We start from the raw sequence: 25853 nt of genomic DNA, 5'->3' as shown, positions 1-25853 counted from the left end.
TTAGGCCCGATCCCAGTGAGGGCAGTCATACATCCCTTGAAGGGGTCTCACATTGGAGAGGGTGCAAGCTGGACTGAAGGACACACACACCCCGTGCACAAATTTCATGCACCAGGCCTCTAGTGATTATTTATTGAGGTCATTTGTTATTCCATGGGTAATTGGGATTTTCATCTGTAACAAATGTTCTCTTAGATTAATTCCTAAAATACATGTTTTTAATAATATGTGTTACTGAATTTGATATTATGCATCCTGAGTCACTTTTTCCTCTCTGAATTTACTCATTCATGATTTCACAATGGATGTGTCCATTGCTTGCCAGCCCTTATATGATAAGAAAACTTCTCTCCAGATTCATTTTTTTAAAGTATAGTTGGTATACAATATTATATTAGTAATATTCGTTCCAAGCCCATATTTTTATAATCCTCCTCCAAAGGATCTAGATTGTATTCAAGATTATAATATTTGCCATTAAGATATCCCTGAGTACGAGTTCCCATTCTTACAGCTTTCCTAGTCCCCATTAGTCATATCAGAGTACAGAAAGACATCTTAAGAGATCACCAAAGATTATTAAAAACAAAAACAAAAACAGTTGATGCACAAATGACCTAGAAGTTTTCAGTATTGATCCAAACACTGTGCTTTTCCAATTATAAATGTTGTGAATGTTCGTGTAAAGTTTGAGATGTTAAGCATCCACAGAGGGTATGCATTTTTTTAATTTCCATTATCCATAGCCAGAGATAATGTATGTGGAAGAGGGGGAGGCCAAGATCATAGGGACCATATGTGTTCTTCACCACTGAGAACTCAGCATCTAGTATACTTTGTGGTACTTGGTAGGCAATAAATATTTGGTGAATAAATGAATGAGGTGACTAAAAAGACAAATGTGATGTTTGTAGTCCTTTCAACACCAGTGCCACATAGAGATTTCATTGTTGTTGTTAGCAATTGTAGCTTGCCATTTGTAAAATCTGTCTGTTTTTAACTAGACTCAATGTTTACTGGAAGATTTGTGCCCTTCCCCCACAAAAGCCGCATCATACCAGTGAGACTCAAAGGACCTTATTCTGCTCCTTCTCCACCATCACCATCACCATCATCACCACAACTATTATATGCTTGCATATTAAATGCTTTTACCATCTCTCCTATATTAACCTCATACTGCTTCCAGGGGCCCTAATATTGTCTCAGAAAAGTTGAAGAACAGGTGGGTCCTGGTAAATGACCATAGTTTTTAAATGGTAATGCTATGAGTTTATATAATGATCACACACTTTTTATCCCATGAGCTAAAACAACCTACTTCTGGTGCTATGTTGTGGTCACAGGATTCAGTCATTTTGTTTAGTGAGTTAGATTGTGATGTAACTAAAATTATCCAAATACATTATCTCTGGCTATGGATAATGGAAATTAAAAAAATGCATGTCCCCTGTGGATGCCTAACATCTCAGACTTTATATGAACATTCACAACATTTATACTTGGAAAAGCACAGTGTTTGGATCAATACTGAAATATTTAATTTAAAAGGTTCACTTTTTTCTTTTCACCCACCCCCTACTACCTTGCAGTTCACTGTGGTGATGATGTTGCTCATTATTTAGATCACCTTTTGGCGCACACTGCTCCCCATCCTAAACTAACCCCTACCTCACAGAAGGAAGGGCTAGATCGGTGTCAAGCTGCTGTACAAACAACTTGTGATATAATGTCCTTGGTGACCAAGGCCACGGAGGTGCTTGTACAGAGTGAGTAATGCCAGAACTCACTGGATTCAGGTGAATGATGCGAAGCCCAGTATATGGGAGGGAGCATTTATTACAGTGTAAGCAGAAACTTTTTTTTTGTTTTTAATATGGTTTTTATTTATTTCAGAGAGAGGAAAGGAGAGGGAGAGAGAGAGATAGAAACAACAATGATGAGAAAGAATCATTGATTGGCTGACTCCTGCACACCCCCTACTGGGGATGGAGCTTGCAACCCAGGCATGTGCCCTGACTCGGAATCGAACTGTGACCTCTTGGTTCATAGGTCGGTGCTCAACCACTGAGCCGTGCTGGCTGAGCAGGAACTTTGATTTTGTTCACTGCTTCATCCCAAGCATCTTTGACAGTACTGAGAACATATTAGACACTCAAATATTTGTAAAATTAATGAATTGGATATAATTTTGCTATATATAGTGCTATGTAGTCTGTCTTAACCAGTTACATAGTGAGAAGAGACAAAATAAGAGACTTGGGACATATTTAATTGTAAGATAAAAATACCAAATTGGTGGAAAGTATTTTTTCCGTTGGTAATGATTTTATTTAAAGATAAAGCATTGCAAGCTATTACAAGAGTGCCTTGAAATGGAGGAGATATGCTCCCTTAAGTGAACTACATCTGGTTCCCTTAGGCCAGCTGTCACTTTTATAGTCAGTTGGTCCAGCAGTGTAGAGCTGTTTATCAACAATAGCACTCATTCTTCAACAACTTTGCCATTCACCTCTCTGTGACCACAACCCTCCTTCAGTAGTATTTGCAGTGGAAAATGTCTTCTAGACACGTTGCCAGGAATAGTAGTCATGGCCCCCAAGAGTGCTCAGTGCCTCTATAGTAGCTTCATGTGAAAGAACTGAAGGGATAGATTACTGGCCACACCTGAAAGGACTTAATGTTAATATTTATAGATGATCCTCAGTTGGCCTCTGGTAGCCGGTCCCCCGCCGTCCCTGCTGGAGGGCCGTCACACCGAATCACCTCCCCACAGCGGCATGGTGTGCTCCACAGCGCTCGGACCAGGGTCCTGGGAAACGGGGTGCGGCCGGAAAGGGGGCTGCCCCCATGCCCCTCTGGCGCTAAACCATTAGTAGACGACCTGCTTCTGTGTCAGGGTTTTGTAGGTAGCAGGGCAGCTCCCTCTCTGCGATCTATTGAAAGTCAGTCCTTGACACAAGGGTTTGTAAAAGCAAAAAAAATAAAATAAAATAAATTACAGATGATGAGAATGATTGAGATGCATGCTCTTGCTGTCTAAAACTTTATTGATCATTACTAACCAAATATTATATATTAAAACATGAACATTGGAGTATCATTTAACATTTAGAATTGGGGAAAGTTTAGAATTCCCTTCAAGTAAGCTTCCTTGACAAAGGGCTTATGTGAGTAAATAAACTTTATTAAGTTAGACTTTTAGATTATGAATTCCAAAATTTGAGCTTAATTTCCAGTTCTGCTACTTGCTTGAACAGTTGTTTGAGCTCTGTATCTCTATCTCTGTACCTGTAAATGGTGAAAATGACAAGAGAGCCTCTCCTTAGAGTCTCTCCTCATGTAGAAATATATGGTAAGTAATTCAACAATGGATTGTAAGTAAAACTCTTAATAATATCTCAAAGTTGATCAGCCACTACATATTTTCATTCCCTAGATAGGATCATTCAATTATCTATTTTGAGTATCCAGATATTCTCCTAGGGAAGTCCAGAAAATATAAAACGTAACTAGGTTCTTTCTGTGATACATGGTATTATACCTAAGCATCAGTGATAGTACCATTATGATATTAGTTACATTTTAAGACTTTAATATCAGCTGATTCTACAATTCTGGACATTCCCTACAAAAATGTTTTTGATTGGTTGAACATTCTTTACATTAATTGATTTTTATATTTCTTTACTTTGATGTTACCCAGAAAGATAAACTTCTATAAAGAACCAAACATATGTAACTTAATTGTTGAGATCAACTGTGCATTTTTGTTAGTCTCCGAATTATCTAACCTTTATCATAAATGTCAACCTTTTGCAGATGTTCACATGTATCTTCCTGCAAAGATAGTTGAGGCTTCCCGGCCTTCATTCAACTTACTTGACTCACCTCCTCCCCCACAAGAGGACCAGGTAAACTTGTACATTAGATTTTTCTATCAGCTTTTTGAAAAATGCTATCCTAATGGAAAATAACAGAACTAGCCATTATGGTTTCTGCTACTAACTGGTTGTAGGCAAAATGCTACCCTGGTGAAGATACATGACCTTGTCAATTCACTTTTAAAATAGGTAAGTTTTTCAAGCTGGGCTTTATGAAAACTAGATTGCTTTATCATATGTGTTGATGATTTCATTGTTTTTTGTTTGTTTGTTTGTTTGTTTGTTTACTTTTCATCAAAATTTAACAAATTCTTATGGGAAAAGTTTAGAGATGAAAAGATCAACACTCTAGGGCAATATTTAACTTGAGCACTTGTGGACTTAATTTTTTTTACCCTTTCTTGAACTAAAGGTTCCCTCAGTTCATGTAGAAATACATCTTCCGAGAGACCAGTCTGGGGAGGTGGACTTCAAAGCACTGGTTTTACAGTTAAAGGAGACCTCCAGCTTTCAGGGACAAGCTGATATCCTCTACATGCTATATACTATGAAGTAAGTGATGGATATTATCAATCTACTTTAATGTTCATATGGAGAGAAAGAATAGTATAGTAAATATAGCATAGCTTTGGAGTCTCACTGATCTGGATTTGAATACAGTTTTGTAACCTCAAAGCCTCAATTGTCCTCATTTATAAAAGTTGGAGTATACCTACCTCACAGGTAGTAGAAACATTTCTGGCTGAGAGGCATGAGCAAATAGTGGCTAAACCCAGTGACAGGAATGGAGATTCAGAATTGTGGCTGCTGAGGTCTGGTAGCCACTATCACTGGGATAGAACAAGGCCACAAACGTACAATAAGGCCTGTCCCTGCCTATTCTACCCCCACACATCCCAACAGAGCCTAGTAAAAGCGCCTGGGACGCCTTGAGTAGTACAGCACTTCTGGCAGCATCTAATTGCAAGAGGTAGCACTGGGCTAGAGCCCATCCCCTACCACATTTTCCCACAAAGGTGCTGCCCTGAGACTGAGGCAACATGGTCATAGAGGGGACATCCCATCCCAGGGAATATGCAGGCATTTTCCTTAGCCAAGGAAACAGACCCCACACAAATCACAGAAGCCTTAGCCTGGCAATAAGAGAAAATGAAAACTTGTACTTCACCTATTGGGAAAAACAAACAAACAAACAAACAAACAAAAAAATATCTCCTCACCTGCTAAATAGTGAAGTGTCAAGTACTTTTCTTAAAAAACAGATTTCATACCAAATAACTCAGCCACCCCTCTTCTAGGTATCTACCCAAAACTGAAAATATCTATCTATCTATCTATCTATCTATCTATCTATCTATCTATCTAAAAGCCTAAGTGACCATTAGGACCAAAACAACTAGATGACCGACTGGCTGGTAGCTATGATGCGCACTGACCCAGAGATTGCTGCTGGGGCCCTGACAACCTCAAATCTGGTTCACCTGCACCCCCAACTCAGACAAGAGGGAGAAGGGAGCCCAATTCCTCATGGAATTGGCCATTCATTAGCTTGCTATTGAGGCCAACCTCCTGTTAGGCTGGCCTGCCCTCCCCACCCCCCGCCCCCATCCATAGGCACTGAACGCTGGCCGGGCTGAAGGAACCCACTTGTGCATGAATTCATGCACCGAGCCTATAATTTATTCATAAAGGTATATGCACTCCTATGCTAATTACAGCATTATTCATGGTGGCAAAGACATGGAAACAACCCAAGTATCCTTTGGTAGATGATTGGATTTAAAGAATGTGGTACATATATACAATATAATATTGTTCAGCCATAAGAAAAGATGAAATACTGCCATTTGCAACAACATGGCCTGTTTGTACAATTGTGGCCTTGTTCTATCCATTGTCATGCTAAGCTAAATAAGTCAGAAATAAGAACCATATGATTTCATTCATGCATGGGATATAAAACTGAAAGCAACAAATGAACAAACAAGACTATATATATATATATATATATATATATATATATATATATATATATACCTCATAGGCACAGACAACAGTATAGTGGTTATCAGAGATAAGGAGAGTGGGGAGAGGTATTAGGTATTAAAGGGTAAAGGGGGTCCAAATAACATAATCCTCTGTAAAACCAAGGTCCATAAGTTTAGTACTTAAATATTTTATTGTTTCAGGTATTATGTTTAGGTTTTTGATACATTGTGAGTTAATTTGTGTGTTTGGTGACAAATAGTCTAGTTTCATTCTTTTGCAAGTGGGTTCTCTCTCTCTCTCTCTCTCTCTCTCTCTCTCTCTCTCTCTCTCTCTCTCTCTCTCTTTTTTTTGCATGTGCCTTTTCAATTTTCCCAGCACCACTTATTGAAGGGGCTTTCTTGTATCCATTGTATGTTTTTGACTCTTTTGTCTAAAATTAGTTATGTGTATATAATATAATACTAATTTGAAATTATATATTCGCCCCTATGTTGATTGCAGCATTATTTACAACAGTCAAGATATGGAAGCTACCTAAATGCAATCCATAAATGAATGGATAAAGAAGAGGTAGTACATATATAAAGAGGTGAAATATTACTTGGCTATAAAAAGAATGAAATCTTGCCAATAGCAACATCATTGATGGACCTAGAAGAATTATGCTGTATGAAATAAGTCAGACAGAGAAAGACAATTACCATATGATTTTTACTTATAATTGGAATCTTAAATAAATAAATAAATAAATAAATAAATAAATGAACAAACAGAACAGAAACAAACCCATAGATACAGAGAACAAGTTGGTGATCACCAGATGGGAGAAGGTTTGGGTCAAAAACTTGAAAGTATTATGAACAAATTGCCTCTTTTTTAAAAAACAGTCACAGGAGAGAACAGACCCTAGAGATCCCCAAATAGCCCCGCTACGGCCTCCAGCCTAATTACCATCACACCCCAAGAGGAGCTCCAACTGTGACACCCAGCCCCAGTCACCATCACTGCAATCAGCAATAGTGAGGCTGAAACCCAACAGCCACTTGCCACACCCCACCCCATGCTTCTCCCACCATCAGTGCTGCCAACACCAATTCCTGTAGCCTGGGCAGTGGGCAGGGTTGGCCTCATAATGATGTCACCGGCCAGCAGGGACAAAAAGCCATCACAATGGAGATTCCTCAAAAAATTAAAAGTATAATTACCATATGACACCCCAATTCCACTTCTGGATATTTACCTGAAGACAAAAAGTCATCACAGACTAATTACCATCACACCCTGAGAGCTAGGTGTCACAGTTGGAGCTCCTCATTATCTTCCTTACCTCTTCTTTATCCATTCATTTATGTATTGCATTTAGGTAGCTTCCATATCTTAACTGTTGTAAATAATGCTGCAATCAACATAGGGGTGCATATATAATTTCAAATTAGTATTTTGGATTTCTTAAGGTAAATACCCAGAAGTGGAATTGGGGAGTCATACGGTAGTTCTACTTTTAATTTTTTGAGGAATCTCCATTGTGATGACTTTTTGTCCCTGCTGGCCGATGACATCATTATGAGGCCAACCCTGCCCACTGCCCATGCTACAGGAATTGGGGAACAGTAAAATGGTTCAATGTAAAAAATGGATACAGTTTCATTAATAGGAATGACACCAAAGCAGATGTATTTGTACACAGACTGGCCATAAAGAAGAATAATCCCAGGAAGTACCTTCATGGTATAAAAGATGGAAAGACTGTGGAGTCTGATGGTGTTGAAGAAGAAAAGGGTGTGGAGGCAGCAAATATTACAAGCCATGGTGGAGTTCCAGTGCAAGGCAGTAAATGTGCAGCAGAATGTAACCATTATATTGATGCTGTCCACATCGCAGGGGTCCTCCATGCAATTACCAGAAGAGTGAGAATGAGGAATAAAATGAGGTATCAGTGAGTGCTCCCAAAGGCTAGGCCCATCGGTGCCAGCCCTATAGCAGGCGAAGGTTTCCAACTTATTACATGTGGAGACCCTATGAGCCTCGACCACAGTATTCCAATAATTCTGTGCAGGGAGAAGTGATGGAGGGTGCTGACAACCAGAATGCAGGAGAACAAGGTAGACCAGTGAGACAGAATATCGAGGCCGTAGACCATGATTCCACAGGGGCTGTCATCGCCAAAGACAGCCTACAGAAGATGACAATGAAGAAAATAAGGAAAGTGAAGGAGATGAAACCCAAGGTTAATCATCCAACAAAAAGAAATGAATATAAAATTTCAACAGTAAGAAATGAACAAAAGATTGGAGCTAAATAACTTAAGTGCTGTTGTTTTGCCCATTGACCAGATAACTAGAAATAGCTGCATTATCTACACAGTGTAGATTTTTTTGTTTTGTTTTGTTTTGTTGTTTTATCTAAAGACATCTCTTTTTGGTAATGACAAACGTGCTTTTTAAGGAAGCCTAGTTTTTCTCAATATACCTTTAAAGGTTTTTAAATTGTTTCATATCTGGTCAAGTTGAGATTTTTAAGAACCTCATTTTTTACTTGTAATAAAAATTTACAACTAGATTCCCCACCCCCCCCCCAAAAAAAAATCAGCAAACTACAGGCAATTGTTAATGAAGGTCTTAAAAAAAATCCTGGGAATGTAAAATACAGCATAGGGATTAACTATGGTGTGGTGTCAGATGGGTACAAGATAATAGTAATGGGTACTAATAATAGTATAACAACTATGTATACCAGATGGGTACTAATAATTCTAATATATAAAAACCCAGGGTCTGTAACATCCAAATTGACTGCAGGCTCAACTGACCGAAAGTCAGTCCTGCAGTCCGAGCTGGGTTGCAACCCAGCACTGACTGCTGCTGCTGCGGGCGCAGTGACCTAGCACTAACTGCCAAGGGGGCTGCAGATCAGGCCTGGAGAGAGGTCTGGAGAAAGAAGCAGTCTCTGATTTGTAGCCTCTGTGGCAAATGTTGATCAGCCCTTGCCTCTCTCTTTCTCTTCAGGCCTGGCTAGTAGCCGCACCTCTTTCTCTCTGGGCCTCCGCAGGGGCTGCTGATCAGCCTTGTTTATCTGATCAGGCCCATAGATAGGCCCAGAGACACTGATTGGTATAGAAATGGATGAATCAGAACCAAATCTGGGTGAACGGTGAAGAGCCAATGGCTGCCTAGGAGGTGGAGCTTTGATGCTGACTGGCATAGAAACCAACCAATCAGAACCAAATCTGGGTGAACTGTGAAGGCAGAACCTAAGGTGGGGGCTGAGGAGGGGTTTTAAAGGCAACAGCTGTTTGGTGTAAGGTGTAAGAAAGCAGTTCGATTTTTTAATGACTGGTTTAGCAGTATAGTGCATATGGTTGGCTATCAGTCCAGATATAGGGATTATGTATTTTTGTCTGCCAAGACCATCTCCTCCTGATGAAAAAGGCTCCCCCACCCCATTTAAGCAATCCTATCCTATATAATATATCTATACTACTAAAAGGGTAACATGCTAATTAGACTGGGTTGACCAGCTTCTTCTGGACGTCTGACTTCCTTCTGGACAAAGCCATGGTGGTGGGGGCAGAGGCAGAGGCAATTAGGGGAAATCAGGCAGGCAGCACAGTTAGGGGTGATCAGGCCAGCAGGGAAAGAGCAGTTGGGGGCAAGATCAGGCCAGCAGGGGAGGGCAGTTGGAGGCAACCAAGGTGGAAGGGGAGGGCAGTTGGAGGCAAGATCAGGCCAGTATGAGGAACAGTTAGGGGTGATCAGGCAGGTAGAGGCGATTGGGGGTGAGATCAGGCCATCAGGGGCAAACAGGCAGGCAGGAAAAGGTAGTTAGGGGCAATCAGGCAGGTAGGCAGAGGGGTTAGGGGCAATCAGTCAGGCAGGCAGGTGAGCAGTTAGCAGCCAGTGGTCCCAAATTGTGAGAGGGATGTCTGACTGCTGGTTTAGGCCCAATCCCACCTGCTACAGCCCACAGGTTGGTGACAAGGGCCTCCCTCTTTGGGGAAATCATTGGATCCCTATTGGAGAGGGTGCAGGCTGGGCTGAGCCCCCCTGCCCCCCGTGCATGAATTCCATGCACCATACTACTAGTCTATATATATATAAAAGCCTAAGCAACTGAATGACAGAACAACTGACTGACTCATCGCTATGATGTGCACTGACCACCAAGGGCAGACGTTCAATGCAGAAACTGCCCCCTGGTGGTCAGTGCACTCTCACAGCCAAACTCCCATGGCCTGCCAACCTCTTGCAGTCCCTTTCCCCCTGCTGATCAGCCCTGATCAGCCCTGATTGGGACTGGGCGAGACAGCCCCAATTGGCCCAGATCACCAGCCAGGCTGAGGGACCCCACCCATGCACTATTTCATGCACCGGGACTCTAGTAGTATAATAGCTATGTATCAGATGGTGCTAGATTTATTAGGGTAATCACTTCATAATTTATATAAATGTCTAATCACTAAGTTCTATACCTTAAACCAGTGGTCAGCAAATTGTGGCTCAAGAGCCACATGCGGCTCTTTGGCCACTTGAGTGTGGCTCTTCCACAAAATACCATGTACGGTGTGCACGTACAGTGCAATTAAAACTTCGTGGCCCATGCATAGAAGTTGGTTTTTGGCTCTCAAAAGAAATTTCAATCATTGTACTGTTGATATTTGGCTCTGTTGACTAATGAGTTTGCCAACGACTGCCTTAAACTAATATATATCAATTGTAATTAAAAATTTTAAAGAAATTTAAAAAAACAAAAAACCTTTTGTGTCTTGCCAAGCTGCTCCTTTCTAGAGCAGCTTGGCAAGACACAACTTTTAGACAATAACTACTTAACTCCCGTCAATCACCATAGAAATTTTTTCTAGCCCTACCCCTATTAACAAAGCCTGAGTGAGAAGCCAGCACTTCTACATTTGCCCAACTATAACAAGGCAGGCACTGTTATTCTACCTTCCCCACTTTTCATAGGAGACTAACTAGGCATCTGGGACTTTCATTCCCTCCAGGTACTATCCAAGTCCCCCTGGTCAGTCTGATTCCAAAGCCTAAGCTGTTTCCATCAGATTATAGTGTTTAATGAGTAAGTGAAAGAGACAGATGAAAAACTCACCAGCACAAAAGTCAAAATTTTATATATTCAATTGTATCAGAAATATCTGAACATATTTTTAGCCATTTAGGGCCTGCATGCTTTGCATACTCCTCAAAACCCACCCCACATCTGTTAGCAAGAGATAAGCCCTGGGCCATGAATACCTGAACCCCTGTTGCCATTCAGAACTCTCTAACCTAGAGACTTTCCACAATGCTATTTAAGGACATCATCTAGACATGTAACCCCCTCCTGCCGGCCCTCTCCCCTGGGAGTTCCTTTCCCTCCTCTCTTTCTGGATGGTAGATTGTGTGCCTTACATAAGCCTCTGGATGGTCTATGGCTATGGGGGACATACCCTCTCATACAACTCTATCCAAGTGCCACTCAATAAATCTTGTTATACCTACTGCCTCCTCACAAAGAGACATGAGTTTTACTATTTTGATACCTTTGTTTCTTTATTTTTTTCCTTTATATAGGTTACTTTATTCAACATGTATCTGCTGGGTATTTATTATATGCCAAGAAAAATGCTAAAAGCAGAGTAATAAAAAAATAGAGAAGATGAAAAGAGATAAGGCATAATGACTGCTTTAGAATTTCAAAATATTTTAAATTACTTTTAATATATTTTTAACATTTAGGTTTTTAATCTATTTGACTTTAATTTTATACATATATAGATAAATTCAGGCATGTATGTGTATATTTTTATACCTGTTTATGCAAATGTTAGCATAGTATATACATTTCTCTGTACCATACTTTTTTCACTAAAACTATATATTTTGAAAATCATTACATATTTCCTCTATTTGTTACTGCTTAAGAAGTCACCTCAAAATTCACTGGCTTACAATTAAAAAAAAAAACAAGAAGTATATTTCAATTATCTGTCATGATTCTAGGGCTTGCTTGGGCTCAGCTAGACAGTTCTCACTTGTGGCCTCATTCAATTGTGGTCTGATAGTGTCTGGGACCGAAATCCTCATGAGACTCATTCATTCATAAATGTTGGGATTAATAATCCCTGTTGGATGGAAACTCAGCTGAAACTATTACCTGGAATATCCACAAATGACCTGTCTTTCCACTTCCTTGCAGCATGGTGTCTAGGTTCTAAGAGTATTCATCCCACGAAAGGACCAAGTGGAAGCTGCTTTACTTTTTATGACCTAGTCTCAGAAATAATATAGAATAATTTCCTATTGATAAACATTTGGGCTCTTTTCAGTCAATCATTGTCACAAGCAAATAGTGAATAACCTAACCACATATATCTTTTCTCGTGTTTGGAATTTGTCCTACAAATATATGAATAGTAGAATTGTTAGATTAAATAATATAGGTATTTTTAATATTGGTATATATTTCCAAATAGCCATCCAAAGTGATTATCTAATTTTCACACCCACTGGCAACATATCGAGATTGCCTATTTTTCAAAAGCTTCACCAATGGCTTATTATCAAATTTGGGGATTTTTGACAACATAAGAAATGAAAAAACTATTATCTTGGTTAATTTGAGTGTTTCTTATTATAAGTGACATCAATCACCTTTTCCTATGTTTAAAAGCTGTTGTTACTTGTTTTGCCAGATTTGCTTTTATTCTTTTTATTTTCTTATCTATTAGTTTGGAGTTCTTTTTCTTCTTTATTGATTTAGGTATTACAAATGTGTCCTTATCCCCTCATTGTCTCCCCAACCCCCCATTCATGCCCTTACCCCCGGTGTCTGAATCCATTGGTTATGCTTATATGCATGCATACAAGTCCTGCCCTCCCCTGCTTCCCTCTGAGGCTTGAGCATCTGATTGATGCTTCTCTGTCTCTAGATCTAGTTTTGTTCATCGGATTATGTTGTTCATTATAATCTACAAATGAGTGAGATCATGTGATATTTATCTTTCTCTGACTGACTTATTTCACTTAACGTAATTCTCTCCAGCTCCATCCACGCTGTTGCCAATGGTAGGAATTCCTTCTTTTTATAATAGCACTAGTGGCCCGGTGCACAAAATTCATGCATTGAGCAGGGGTGGGGGTGGGGGGTCCTTCACCCCATCCTGTACACTCTCCAATATGGGAACCCTCAAGGGATGTCCAACTGCTGGTTTGGGATCGGGCCTAAACCAGCAGTCGGACATCCCTTTCACAATCCAAGACTGCTGACTCCCAATTGCTCACCTTCCTGCCTTCCTGATTGTCCCTAACCGCTTCTTCCTGCCAGCCTGATCACCTCCTAACCACTCCCATGCCAGCCTGATTGATGTCTAACTGCTCTCCTGTCAGCCTGTTTGCCCCCAACTTCCCTTCTCTGCTGGCCTGGTCACCCCTAACTGCCCTCCCCTTCAGTGTTGATCGCCTCCAACTGCCTTTCTTGTAGGCCTGGTCCTTCTCAATTGCTCTCCCTTGCAGGCCTGATGCTTCACAACTGCCCTCCTCTGCTGGCCATCTTTTGTCCACATGGGGGCAGCCATCTTTGACCACATGGGGGCAGCTATTGTGTGTTGGAGTGATGGTCAATCTGCATATTACTCTTTTATTAGATAGGATAGAGGCCTGGTTCAAGGGTGTGGGCCAGCTGGTTTGCCCTGAAGGGTGTCCCAGATCAGGGTGGGGGGTCCCTTGGGGCATAAGGCAGCCTGAGTGAGGGGCCCGTGGTGCTTTGTAGGCCAGCCACGCCCCCTGGTGACTCAAGCAGAGTCCCTGGTATCTGGAATTTATTTACCTTCTACAATTGAAACTTTGTAGCCTGGAGTGGAGCCAAGCCTCCTGCTTGCTCCGTGGCTGGCAGCGATTTCTGTTTGGATTTGTTTACCTTCTATAATTGAAATTCTGTAGCCTTGAGTGGAGACCTAGGTCAGCAAGGGCAGGCAGAAAGCTTGGCTTCCACCATTGACTGGGAAATCCAAGTCTCCCTCCTGCTCTCTGTGGCCAGTAGCCATCTTGGTTGGGTTTATTTGCATACTGGCTCTGATTGGCTGGTGGGTGTGGCTGGTGGGTGTAGCAGAGTGATGGTTAATGTGCATATTACTCTTTTATTACGCAGGATAGTATTTCATTGTGTAGATGTATCATAGTTTTTTAATACACTCATCTGCTGATGGGTACTTAGGCTGCTTGTAAATCTTAGCTATTGTAAATTGTGCTACTGTGAACATAGGGGTGAATATATCCTTTCTAATTGGTGCTTCGGGTTTCTTGAGATACATTCCTAGAAGTGGGAACACTGGGTCAAATGGAAGTAACATGTTTAATTTTTTGAGGAAATTCCATACTGATATTCACAGTGGCTGTATCAGTCTGCATTCCCACCAGCATTACACAAAGGTTCTTTTGTCTCTGTATCCTCCCCAGCGCTTGTCATTTATTGCTTTGTTGATAATAGCCATTCTGACAGGTGTGAGATGGTACCTCATTGTTATTTTTATTTGCATCTCTAGGATGATTAGTGACTTTGAGTATGTTTTCATATGTTTTTTGGCCTTCCTTCTGTCTTCTTTTGAAAAGTATCTATTTAGGTCCATTGCCCATTTTTCTTTTTATTGTGTTGTCTGTCTTCCTTTTATTAAGTTGTATGAGTTCCCTGTAAATTTTGGAGATAAAATCATTATGGGAGATATCATTGGCAAATATGTTCTCTCATACAGTGAGTATTCTTGTTTCATTGATGGTTCATTTTGCTGTGAAAAAGCTTTATATTTTGATGTAGTTTCATTTGTTTATTTTCCCTTTAGTTTCCATTGTCCTAGGAGTGGTATCAGTAAAGAAATTGCTTTGGCGTATGTCAGAGATTGTGTTGCCTTTGGACTCCTCTAATATTTTTATGGTTTCTCTTAAGTTTAAGTCATTTATCCATTTTGAGTTTATTTTTTTGTTTGGTGTAAGTTGGTGGTCTAGTTTCATTTCTTTGCATGTGTCTGATAAAATTTCCTAGCAGTGTTTATTGAAGAGATGTCTTGACTCCATTGTATGTTCTTGCCTCCTTTGTCAAATATTAATTGAACTGGTCTATTGAGATTTTTAGATTCTTCCTGATTAAGTTTTGGAAGTTTGTATTTTTCTAGGAATATGTCCATTTCCTCCAGGTTGTTCAGTTTGTTGGAATAGAGTTGTTCATAGTATTTTGTAACAATCCTTTGTATTTCTGTGGGGTCTTTTGTTATTTCTCCTCTTTCATTTCTGATTTTGTTTATTTGGGTCCTCTCTTTTTGCTTCTTTGTGAGCCTGGCTAGAGGTTTATCAATCTTGTTTATCCTTTCAAAGAACCAGCTCCTGGTTTTGTTGATCTTTTGTATTTTTTTTTGGGGGGGGGGTCAGGTCTCTATGTCATTTATTTCTGCTCTGATCTTTATTATTTCCTTCCTTCTGTTTATGCTGGGCTTTTCTTGTTGCTCTCTTTCTAATTCTTTAAGTTGCAAGGTTAGATAATTTATTACCAGTTTTTCTTGGTTTTTTTTTGTTTGTTTGTTTGTTTTGTGATTTTTTTGGAGGTAGACCTGTAGAGTTATGAACTGCCCTCTCAGAACTGCTTTCATTGTGTTCCATAGATTTTTGTTTTTGTTTTTCATTGTCATTTGTTCCAGGATGCTTTTTATTTCTTCTTTGATCTCTTTGGTAACCCCATTATTATTTAATAGCATGCTCTTTTGCCTCCAAGTTTTTTTTTCCATTGTTTTTATTGTTGTTGATTTCTAGTTTTATGTCTTTGTGATCTGAGAAGATGCATGTTATGAATCTATCCTCTTGAATTTGAAGAGACTTTGACTGTGTCCTAATATGTGGTCTATCTATTAAAATGCCCCATGTGCACTAGAGAAGAATGTATATTCTGTAGCTTTGGGGTGAAATATTCTGAAGATGTCAATTAAGTCCATCTGATCTAGTGAGTCATTTAGGATTGCTGTTTCTTTGCTAATTTTTTGTTTAGAGTATTTATCAGTGATGTCAGTGGAGTATTCAAGTCCCCCACTATGATTGTATTGCTATTGATCTCTCCCTTAATATCTTCCAAAGGTTGTTCTATGTATTTGGGTTTTATGTATTTTATGTATCTATTGGGTGCATATATGTTTACTAAAGTTATGTCTTCTTGTTGTATTGCTCCCTTCAGTATTATGTAGTTTCCTTCCTTCTCTCTTGTTATGGCCTTCACTTTGAGGTCTATTTTGACAGATATAAGTATTGCAATCACTGCTTTTTGCTTTTTGCTTTTTTCCATTTGCCTAAAACATTTTTTTTCTATTCCTTCACTCTCAGTCTATATGAGTCTTTTGTTCTGAGGTGGGTCTCTTGCAGACATCAAATATGTGGTTCATGTTTTTTTTGTTTTTTTTTAAATTCATACAGCTACCCTGTGTCTTTTGATTGGAACATTTAATCAATTTATATTTAATGTTATTATTTATAAGTACTTGTTTGTTGTCATTTTTGTTATTACTGTTTGTGTTTCTTCTTGCCTTTCTGTTTCTTCTTTTTACATCAGACCCTTTATCATTTCTTGCATTGCTGGCTTGGTAGTAATAAACTCTCTTAGCTCTTTTTTATCTGTGAAGCTCCTGATTCCACCTTCAATTTTGAATGATAATCTTGATGGGTATAGTATTCTTGGATTCAGTCCCTTGTTTTGCATCACTTTGTATATTTCTTTCCATTTCCTTCTGGCCTGGTGTGTTTCTGTTGAGAAATCAGTTGCTATTCTAATAGGAGATCCCTTGTAGGTAACTTTCTGTCTCTCTCTGGCAGCCTTTAAGATTCTTACTTTGTTGTTGTTGTTTGCCAATTTAATTATGATGTTTCTTGGTATTGGTCTTGGGGTTCAACTTGTTTGGGACTCTATTTGCTTCTTGGACTTGCATAGTGTTTTTCTTGCCAATATCAGGGAAGTTTTCTGTCATTATTTCTTCAAACAGGTTTCCTATTTCTTGCTTCTCTTCCTCTCATTCTGATATCCTTATTATGTGGATGTTGTTTCATTTTGTGTTGTCCCAAAGGTTCCTTAGGTTCTCTTCTTACTTTTTAAATTTTCTTTCCAGGTGCTCCTGCATTTGTATGTTTTTTCCTACCTTGTCTTCTAATTTGCCGATGTGGTCCTCGGCCTCTTCTAGTCTACTGTTAAAGCCTTCCATTGTGTTCTTTATTGCAGTTATGCCATTCTTCATTTTCTTTTGGTTTATTTTCATGTTGGTGACATTTTCATTTAGCTCCTTATAATTCTCATTGAGTTGTGTGTATTTGTCATTGAGTTGTGTGTATTTGTCATCCAGATGTTTGAGCATCCTTATAACCATTACTCTGAATTCTTTCTCTGATATGTGACTAGTCTCAATTTCATTTAACTCCCTTTTTGGTGATTCCTGTTTTTCTTTTCTTTGGGGATTTCTATTTTGTCTTCCCATATTTTGCTGTAATGTTTTATTTGTAGATCCATTTGCTTTGCTACCCAGGTTCTTTTGGGAATGGTGGTACTGGTGTGATCTCTAAAGTCTCCTGGGCTTGGTAATCTAGTGTAGCTCCCTATTTGAGCTATTTGGGTTCTCTTGATGTAGGCCTGTGGGTTGGAAAGATGCAACTGTTGTCTCTAGAAGTCAGTGGCCATGGAGGGGGGTGTCCCAATTTTTGCTGTCTTGTACCCTTGGTTGAAATCGCACATGCCCAGCGGGGCTTCACAATAACACCTAGGAACTGTCTGTTGGGCTGGTGGTGTTCAGGGGGCCTGCACTCTGGAAAGGCACCACTGTGGTGTTCAGAGAGTTCTGTAGTTTTTGGGTGGGTAGACTCAGCTTTTGCTACTGCCTCCATGGTTAGATACATGTCCCTCCCATGGCAGCTCACAGGGGCACCTACAGTGTGTTTGCCAGCAGGGTGTACTGATGCACTCTGAAGGGCCCTATCACTGAAGCCACAGGATTGTGGTATCTGTGGGTAGGTATCCCAGAAGAGGGAATTTAGTGTTTCTACAGCCCAGCAGTGCACCCCTGTTAGTATAAATGCATGCCCACTAGAGACTCACAGCAATGCCCAAGGGCTGCCTGTGGAGATGTGGACTTGGGAGGCCTGCACACTGGAAAATCGTGTGAGTGTAGTGTCTAGAGTACTGCAGCTGTGGGGTGGGAAGACTCGGTTTCTGCTACTGCACCTGTAGTTGGCTAGGTATGCTCTCCCAGTGACTGCTCACAGGGGCACCTGTGGTGTGTTTGCCAGAGCCGTGCACTGAAGCACTCTGAAGGACCTTAGCACTGAAGCCATGTAATCGAGGTGTCTGTGGGCAGTTGTCGAGGATGAGTGAATTTAGAATTTCTACTGCTGGGGGAGTGCGTTCCTGTTTATCCAAGATTGCACCCAGCTGGGGCTCACTGCGGCTCCTCAGGGTTCCCTGTGGATAGATGGGTTCAGGGGGCCTGCTTCTTGTAGGTGCACAACTGTAGCAGTGCCTTTGCAGTCCCAGAACTCTGATGCACTCTGAGGGGCCCTGTCGCTGAAGTTGCACAGCTGTGTTGTCTGTGGGCAGTTATTCAGGCAAAGGGAATTCAGCATTTCTACTGCAGGGCAGAGTGCCCTTGTCTGTACACAATCACACCCAGTGGGGGCTCACAGTAGCTCCCCAAAACTGCCTGTGTGTCCTGTAAGCCTTCACACTGGAAACATGAATGTGGTATCCGGAGGTCTGCTGCTGGGGATCAGGGAAATTGCACTTACTGCTGTGGGAGCAGTGCACCTTTGGAGGTGGAGGTCCCAGGGTCCTTGGGTCTGTGGGTAGGAAGCAAGAATTTGGCTGGAGTGGCTGCCGGGTTGGGGCAGTGTCCAAGCATTGTCTGGGTGGTGGCGCTGATGAGTTCCTAGAAGAGGCCACTCTCTTGGAGTTCTTTACATATTAGAAAATTAGCCTATGAATTTCAAATATTTTTATCAGTTGGAAATTTGTCCTATGACTCTGCTTACTGTAGTTTTGCAGTAAGGATTTGGTTGTTTTTGTGTATATAAATGTATCAGTCTTTTATGGCTTCTGGTATATAGTTCATAGTTTAAAAGTCCTTTTACCTCCAAAGTTACTCTCCTATGTTTTTTCTAGTACCTTTATATTTAAATATTTGATACATTTGGGATTCTGGCATGGATCCAACTTCTTTTTCAGATGGCTATTTGTCTTAATATCATTTAATAAATGATCTACCTTTATCACATATTAAATTCCCAATTTCACAGTACTGTATATATCTTTTATGGTACTTCACGGCTGATTTGTACAATATTATAGTAAATTTTACAATAACATATCTGTATCCTTTAAAAATAAGCACTCCTTGTTATTTCTTCAGTAGTTCCCTAAGTGGCTGCTTTCTAAACTTTCAATGGTTAAATGAAATCTTTGACTTTATTATCAGCACCATTGAAGTCCATGAAGAGGGTAAGACAATTTTGTCAAAACACAGCTGAAACTAAGACTTATTCTTTTAAAAAATATATATTTTATTGATTTTTTTACAGAGAGGAAGGGAGAGGGATAGAGAAATACTGATGAGAGAGAAACATCGATCAGCTACCTCCTGCACACCCCCCACTGGGGATGTGCCCGCAACCAAGGTACATGCCCTTGCCCAGAATCAAACCCGGGACTCTTCAGTCCACAGGCCGACCCTCTATCCACTGAGCCAAACCAGTTTGGCTAAGACTTATTCTTGCTTAGGTATTTTACTTCCGGGACTGACTACTAATTAGCATTTTACAAGGATTCTTAGTTAATAATAACATTCATTTCCTATTGAGAGACCTATCAAAAACAGATATATCCATTATAACACTGAAACAAAAGATTATTGCTGACAACTTTACTTACAATTAATGTAGGCTTGTCTTTAACATTCCAGGGGACCTGACTGGGACACTGGATTGTATGATGAAGGGAGTGCAACAGTCAGAGAGCTTCTTACTGAGCTATATAGCAAAGTTGGAGAAATCCGTCACTGGGGCTTGATCCGGTATATCTCTGGAATCTTAAGGAAGAAGGTGGAAGCACTCGATGAGGTACTATAAATTCTTCTTAAATTGGAACCAAATCTAAATGGAGGACATTTTAAAAGTTGGTTTTCATAATTATCTTTTAAAGCAACCTCTGATCATTTGAAATGCTTTCTTTCCTACATAAAATTTCTGATACTCAGTTAATTTTTTTGTTTGCAAATATACTGAAGCATGTAAACTGTGGACTTATGGAAGTGTTGTAAACTATAAGAATTCTAGATCTTAAGAACAAATATGCACTAGGCCATGTTCCTACCCCTTAGGAGATAAAATACCTCATTGTTCCTTTCTAAAAATCCCTCTTTTCTGATCTTCTTGGTATTTCCTAAGAAAGTACATTTCGTGTGTGATTAAATTAAGGGGGAACAAAGGCTTCTAGGCAGAAAAGATTAATTTTCATGAAACTCTGAAATGTTATGGGAAAGATAATGCTGTTATGCTGTTTCTCCTTAGGCCTGCACAGACCTTCTCTCCCACCAGAAACATTTGACGGTGGGACTCCCTCCAGAACCTCGAGAGAAGACTATCTCTTCGTGAGTATGGCTTTTGCCTAGGTTTGGTCAAGCTTCTCTTAGTCTTTAAGGAGCTTTGGGAACTGATCCCAGTTCTCTTGCCCTAATATATCAATGGATAATAATGTCCTACTTGCGTGAGTATCTCAGCATGAGAATGTTGATAATAACAGAGCAGAATAAATGAAAGAAAACTCACAGTGAGTAACATGCAAATGTATTTTAATTTTAATTTTATGGTTGTTTTGTTTTGTTTTGTTTTGTTATTGGATTTTCCAAACCTTTCATTCAAAGCAAAAAACAAAAAACAAAAAAAACAGGGCACCTGGAATTAACACCCATAAAAAATCAGCTATTCTTTGGATTTTGTTAAACCAGGCCTCTGTATTTGGAGTATAGATGGCTGTTTTCTCCCTATGTCTATTTATGTTTCTTTCTTCTGTGTGTGTCTCCCTGTGTCCAGATTTACAATTTACATAGACACCATTCCTATGGGATTAGAGTCCACACAATAACTTTTGCCTAATAAGGTCACACTCTGAGGTACTAGGGATTAAGATTTGAACATATGAACATTGAGGGGACACATTCAATCAATTATACTTTGCTCTTGGAAAACAATATTTTATTACAAATCAGATTAATTTTGTGACTACAGGCATTCCTTGGAAATATTTTGGTTTAGTCCCAGACCACTGAAATAAAGTAAATATCACAATAAAGTGACTCACAGAATTTTTTTTATTTCCTAGTGCATATAAAGGTTATGTAATCTATTGAATATCCAGAGCCTTTATGTCTAAAAAAGGTACATACCTTAATTTTAAAAATACTTTATTATTAACAATGCTAACCATCATCTGAGCCTTTAGTGAATTTTGATCTTTTTGCTGGTGGTGGGTCTTGCCTCAATGTTGATAAAAATTCAATATCTATGAAACACCATAAAGTAAAGTAGTATAATAAAGCAAGGTATGCCTGTACTGTAGGCAGTCCCAAAGAAGAAGATGGCATACTCCATGCCCCATGCCTCCAAAGTGCTTAGTATCAACAGGAGAGTGAGAAGTGTGGAAAGAGAGAGAAAAAAGGATATATATATATATATATATATATATATATATAGAGAGAGAGAGAGAGAGAGAGAGAGAGAGAGAGAGAGAGAGAGAAAGAGAGAACTGATGAACTATAGAAAATCAATATAGCTTTATAAAGTGTGATTATCTATAATGATAAAAAAGTAATATGCTAATTAGACCAGATGGCTGAATAGTGGAACGACTGTCTGGACAACAATCCAGGACCACACTATGACACCCACTGGCAACAGGCCAGCCAAGGCAGGTGTGATGCAATTGGTCAGGGGCCAGCCATCATCCCATGATCACCCCACTGAGGAAGGCCCAGGCCACCAGCAGGTGGGGTGATCAATCGGGTGGAGGGGGGAGCCTCAAAGAAGAAAGCCCAGACCACCCACCTGTGGGCTGTGGCTGGTGGGTGGGGCCTCTGTCTGTGAGAGAAGCCAGTGGCCAGAGGAAGCTGGTGCCAGCAGCCAGGGAAAAGAAGGCCTACTCTTTCATGAATTTCGTGCATTGGGCCTCTAGTAAAGTAATAAAATAGCTTCCAAAAGGCACAGCTTAAATTTCTAGCCATAATAGTTACTTGTCAAATGTTAATTAATCCTGAAAAAGTAGTCTGGAAGGACACCATCTAGTGGGGTTTACATAAAATTTTATAGGGGAAAGGCAATCCAAGTTTAGATAAGAGAGACCAGAACTCTCTTGAGTTCATATGGGCTAGAGTGGTTGGAGAGGCAATGAATTCTGAAGACTGAAAGAATCAGCATATATGCTACCAGTAATGATGAGATATTGAGGCAGTGGCTTGAAATTGGGAAGAGCTTTTTTATTTTCTCAATAGAATTAGGTATAAGTAATTACAGGATTTTGTCTTTCTTTACTGTCTTCTTCCTTAGACCTCTGCCCTATGAAGTGCTCACTCAGCTGATAGATGAAGCCAGTGAAGGGGACATGAGCATTTCAATCCTGACACAGGTGAGTAGAATTAGAAAGCCTAATCTGGTGACTGATATTTTAAATTTTGTTTTTAATTGATCTGGCACTTGACCACAAAATAGGCCTTGTGAAGCATGGGTCATAATTTTTGTCTATATCCATTCCATGTACAGGAAATAATGGTATATCTAGCTATGTATATGCGAACTCAACCTGGCCTTTTTGCTGAAATGTTTCGACTTCGAATTGGTCTGATCATACAAGTTATGACAACAGAACTGGCCCATTCCCTTCGATGCTCAGGTATTCAATTTAGCAACTATTTTAGGCAGAATTTACTTTTAATATAAGTCTGTGATCAGGAGGGGAAGAAAGCTAAAACATATTTAAAAGCTGCATGTAACAATCTTGTTCCTTGGTTAGTCAGTCTCTATACAAACAAAGAGACTAATATTGTGACAAATTAAATTAGTTCTGTAACTTCAAAACTTCCCTATTGGGGGCTTCAAGTTACTACATTCTTCCTAATTCCTAGTATACATGGAGCTTGATAGTGAAAGGCTGGGTTAGATCTGACTCAGTCAGTGCAGCTTCTGGATGCCACACTAAGTCAACACAGTTTGATCATAGTATTAGTATTCTGTCTAGTCAACATAAGGATTAAATAAAAGGAGGTAATATTTCTGTTAATATTTATTTTTCAAGACTCTCTGAAGCTCTGTAGAGCAGAATTGCATAAAGTGAAGGGAGGAATGGGGACCTCCTTGGCATGTCTACTTTCTCCATGAGTATTTGTTTTATTTCAACAAGAATGCAAAGAACTATGGATTACATACAAAAACACAATTACAGTGGCTAAACTCAATTTTAGCCATTCTGCAGTTAAATTTTCCTAAAAGATCTTTAAATGAGCTGTTAGCAAGTACCTAAATTTATTGGTTTGAGTCTAACCTAAATTACACATGATAATTTATATTTAAATAACCCTAGGAATAGAGTTAATGATTATTTTACACTTACCATATCTAGATACTGTGCTTTCTGCTTTATATTTACATGCATTATCTCATTTAATCTTTACAACAACCCTCTGGAAAATGTATTTTTGTCCTACTTCTACCAATAAAGAGACAAACTCAGGTTAAACAACTTACCCAAAGTTACATAGCTAATCAGTAGTAGAAATTGAGTCCAAGTATGCCTGATTCCAAATGAATTCTAGGTTAGCACATTGATGCAGACTACATGTATTATATATGTGTATTCTCTAGCTATAGTATCGTGGATGTTTATGAGGGTCTGATTATCTATACATATAAAAGGCTAAGTGACCATTGCATCCGAAACAACTGAACAGATGACCGAACAAGTTGTGTGGGGCGACCAGGTCGGCAGGGGAATTAGTAAGGGATGACCAAACGGCAGAACAGAGGGCTGCGTGGGGCGACCAGGCTCACAGGGGGGCAGTTGGAGGTGACCAGACTGGCAGGGTGGGGGGCAGTGAAGGGTTGCTAGGCTGATAAAGGGGGGCAATGAGGAGTTACCAGGTTGGTGGGGGGGGGCAGTTGGGGGCAACCATGCCAGCAGGTGGTGCAGTAAGGGGCAATCAGGCCAGCAGGGGAGGGTCTGTTGGGGGCGATTATGCCTGTGGGGGGGGGTGGGCAATTAGGTGCAATCAGGCAGTTAGGCAGGTGAACAATTAGGAGCCAGCAGTCCAGGATTGTGAGAGGGATATCCCATATTGGAGAGGGTGCAGGGTGGGCTGAGAGGATCCCCCCCCCCATGCACAAATTTTGTTAAAAAAAAAAATAGACCTGAATGAGGGATAAACCCACAAACATTTTTAACTTTTCCTTAAGTGGCTGCTATGGATCTTTTTTTTCCTGTGAAGTCATCAAAACGATGGCTATTTATTTCTTGTAGGATAAAGTTAAGATCCCTGAGTCTGATATTTAAGATCCTCATTAGTCTGGCCTCTACCTCTTACTTCAGCAATACTTCTCACTAATTTAATCAACCATAATTTGGCACTTACATAGCCATATTTTATTATTGTCTATCTTGTTTACATATCCAATCTATCCCAAATAATTGGTCAGCCACTCAAGGTCAAGTATCATGTCATACTTGTTAGTACGAACATTGCATAAAATCATTATACATAGGTAGAAAACCCCTTAATAAGTGTCTGATGCTGATTAACAGGTTTAAGTTATCTTCTCAACATTCTTTATAATTTTATGGATTCATATCTATTACCTTTTATATCTCTGTATTTCCAGGCTGACAAATTTTAATTATTTTAGTCCGTCTGCATATTCATTCATTACATTCATTGCCTTTCTCTGATTAGTTCCAATCCTATTGTTCTCCTTTCATTCTTCCCACCTTCAAATAAAAGTCCTGCTGAGTATCCTAATGGTGTGGAGGGGGGTAAAAAAAATAAATCAAGGACCTGGCTAATCCATAAACTACATAATCATTAAATTATTATAAATCAATTACAGTCTTAATATCTAGGCAGTATGGTGCTAGAAATGTTTTTGTTTGTTTGTTTGTTATTTTATTCTTCCAATTAAGTGACTTAGAAAGAAATTCTAAACAAAAAAGAAAATAGAGAAAAGTAGGGTGGGTATGACAGGCCAATTATAAATATCTCTGCCCTAACATTTCTGCTGACTAGCTGAGGAAGCCACAGATGGCCTGATGAATCTCAGCCCTTCAGCCATGAAGAGCCTCCTGCATCACATTCTCAGTGGAAAGGAGTTTGGAGTAGAACGCAGTGGTAAGGTTGAATTTTCATTTCAGAGTATTTAAATATGTCATTGATTTACAGTGTATTTTTTTATCTGAGGAATCTTTTCCCCACAAATAAATAGAACCCTAATATATGAACAGTTAAAAGCATGACTGTCTTCTGGAACAATATTTGGAAACCATTGTATGTCTCACTTTTCCCCTTAAATGATAGTATCAACTAAGTAGATTGCAATATATGTTGTTTTATTTTTTAAGGGAGAGGGACAGATATAGAAACATCAATGATGGGAGAGAATCACTGATTAGCTGCCTCCTGCATGCCCCACAATGGGGATCAAGCCCGCAACCTTGGCATATGCCCTGACCAGGAATCAATCCTCAACCCCCTGGTTCCTAGGTCTGCACTTAACCATTGAGCAACACTGGCTGGGCTCATGTGTTGTTTTAAACTGCTTTATCCATTACCTTAAATTATCCTAAATTGAAGTTTCTGTTTTAGGATTAACAAACGACTCACATGTACGTGTGTGTAGCTGCTACAGTGCATCTGATGCACCTTTAAATTCAAACAAAGGGTCCCAT

The 25853-nt window shown here is 39.7% G+C and overlaps 1 protein-coding gene and 1 pseudogene across 4 annotated transcripts in view; both read left to right on the top strand.

The window, feature by feature from the left end:
* PHKA1 (phosphorylase kinase regulatory subunit alpha 1) overlaps positions 1-25853 on the top strand; it is a 236260-nt gene that overhangs the window by 169052 nt on the left and 41355 nt on the right. For all 3 annotated transcript variants that reach the window (XM_084869451.1, XM_084869452.1, XM_084869450.1), the window contains exons 20-26: positions 3823-3914; positions 4297-4436; positions 19834-19990; positions 20441-20520; positions 22472-22550; positions 22685-22814; positions 25195-25296. In XM_084869451.1, the coding sequence (XP_084725577.1) occupies positions 3823-3914; positions 4297-4436; positions 19834-19990; positions 20441-20520; positions 22472-22550; positions 22685-22814; positions 25195-25296 (780 nt within the window). The remainder of the gene's footprint in view (positions 1-3822; positions 3915-4296; positions 4437-19833; positions 19991-20440; positions 20521-22471; positions 22551-22684; positions 22815-25194; positions 25297-25853) is intronic.
* On the top strand, positions 5671-8105 carry LOC311615480 (B box-binding protein-like; annotated as a pseudogene). Its single transcript has 2 exons — positions 5671-5675; positions 7471-8105. The product of its transcript is annotated as a B box-binding protein-like (transcript).

This window comes from Pipistrellus hanaki, assembly GCF_964339955.1.
Source record: "Pipistrellus hanaki genome assembly, chromosome: X".
Lineage (NCBI taxonomy): Eukaryota > Metazoa > Chordata > Mammalia > Chiroptera > Vespertilionidae > Pipistrellus > Pipistrellus hanaki.
The sequence above is the reverse complement of the archived record's forward strand: the minus strand, read 5'-3'. Positions and strand labels throughout refer to the sequence as shown.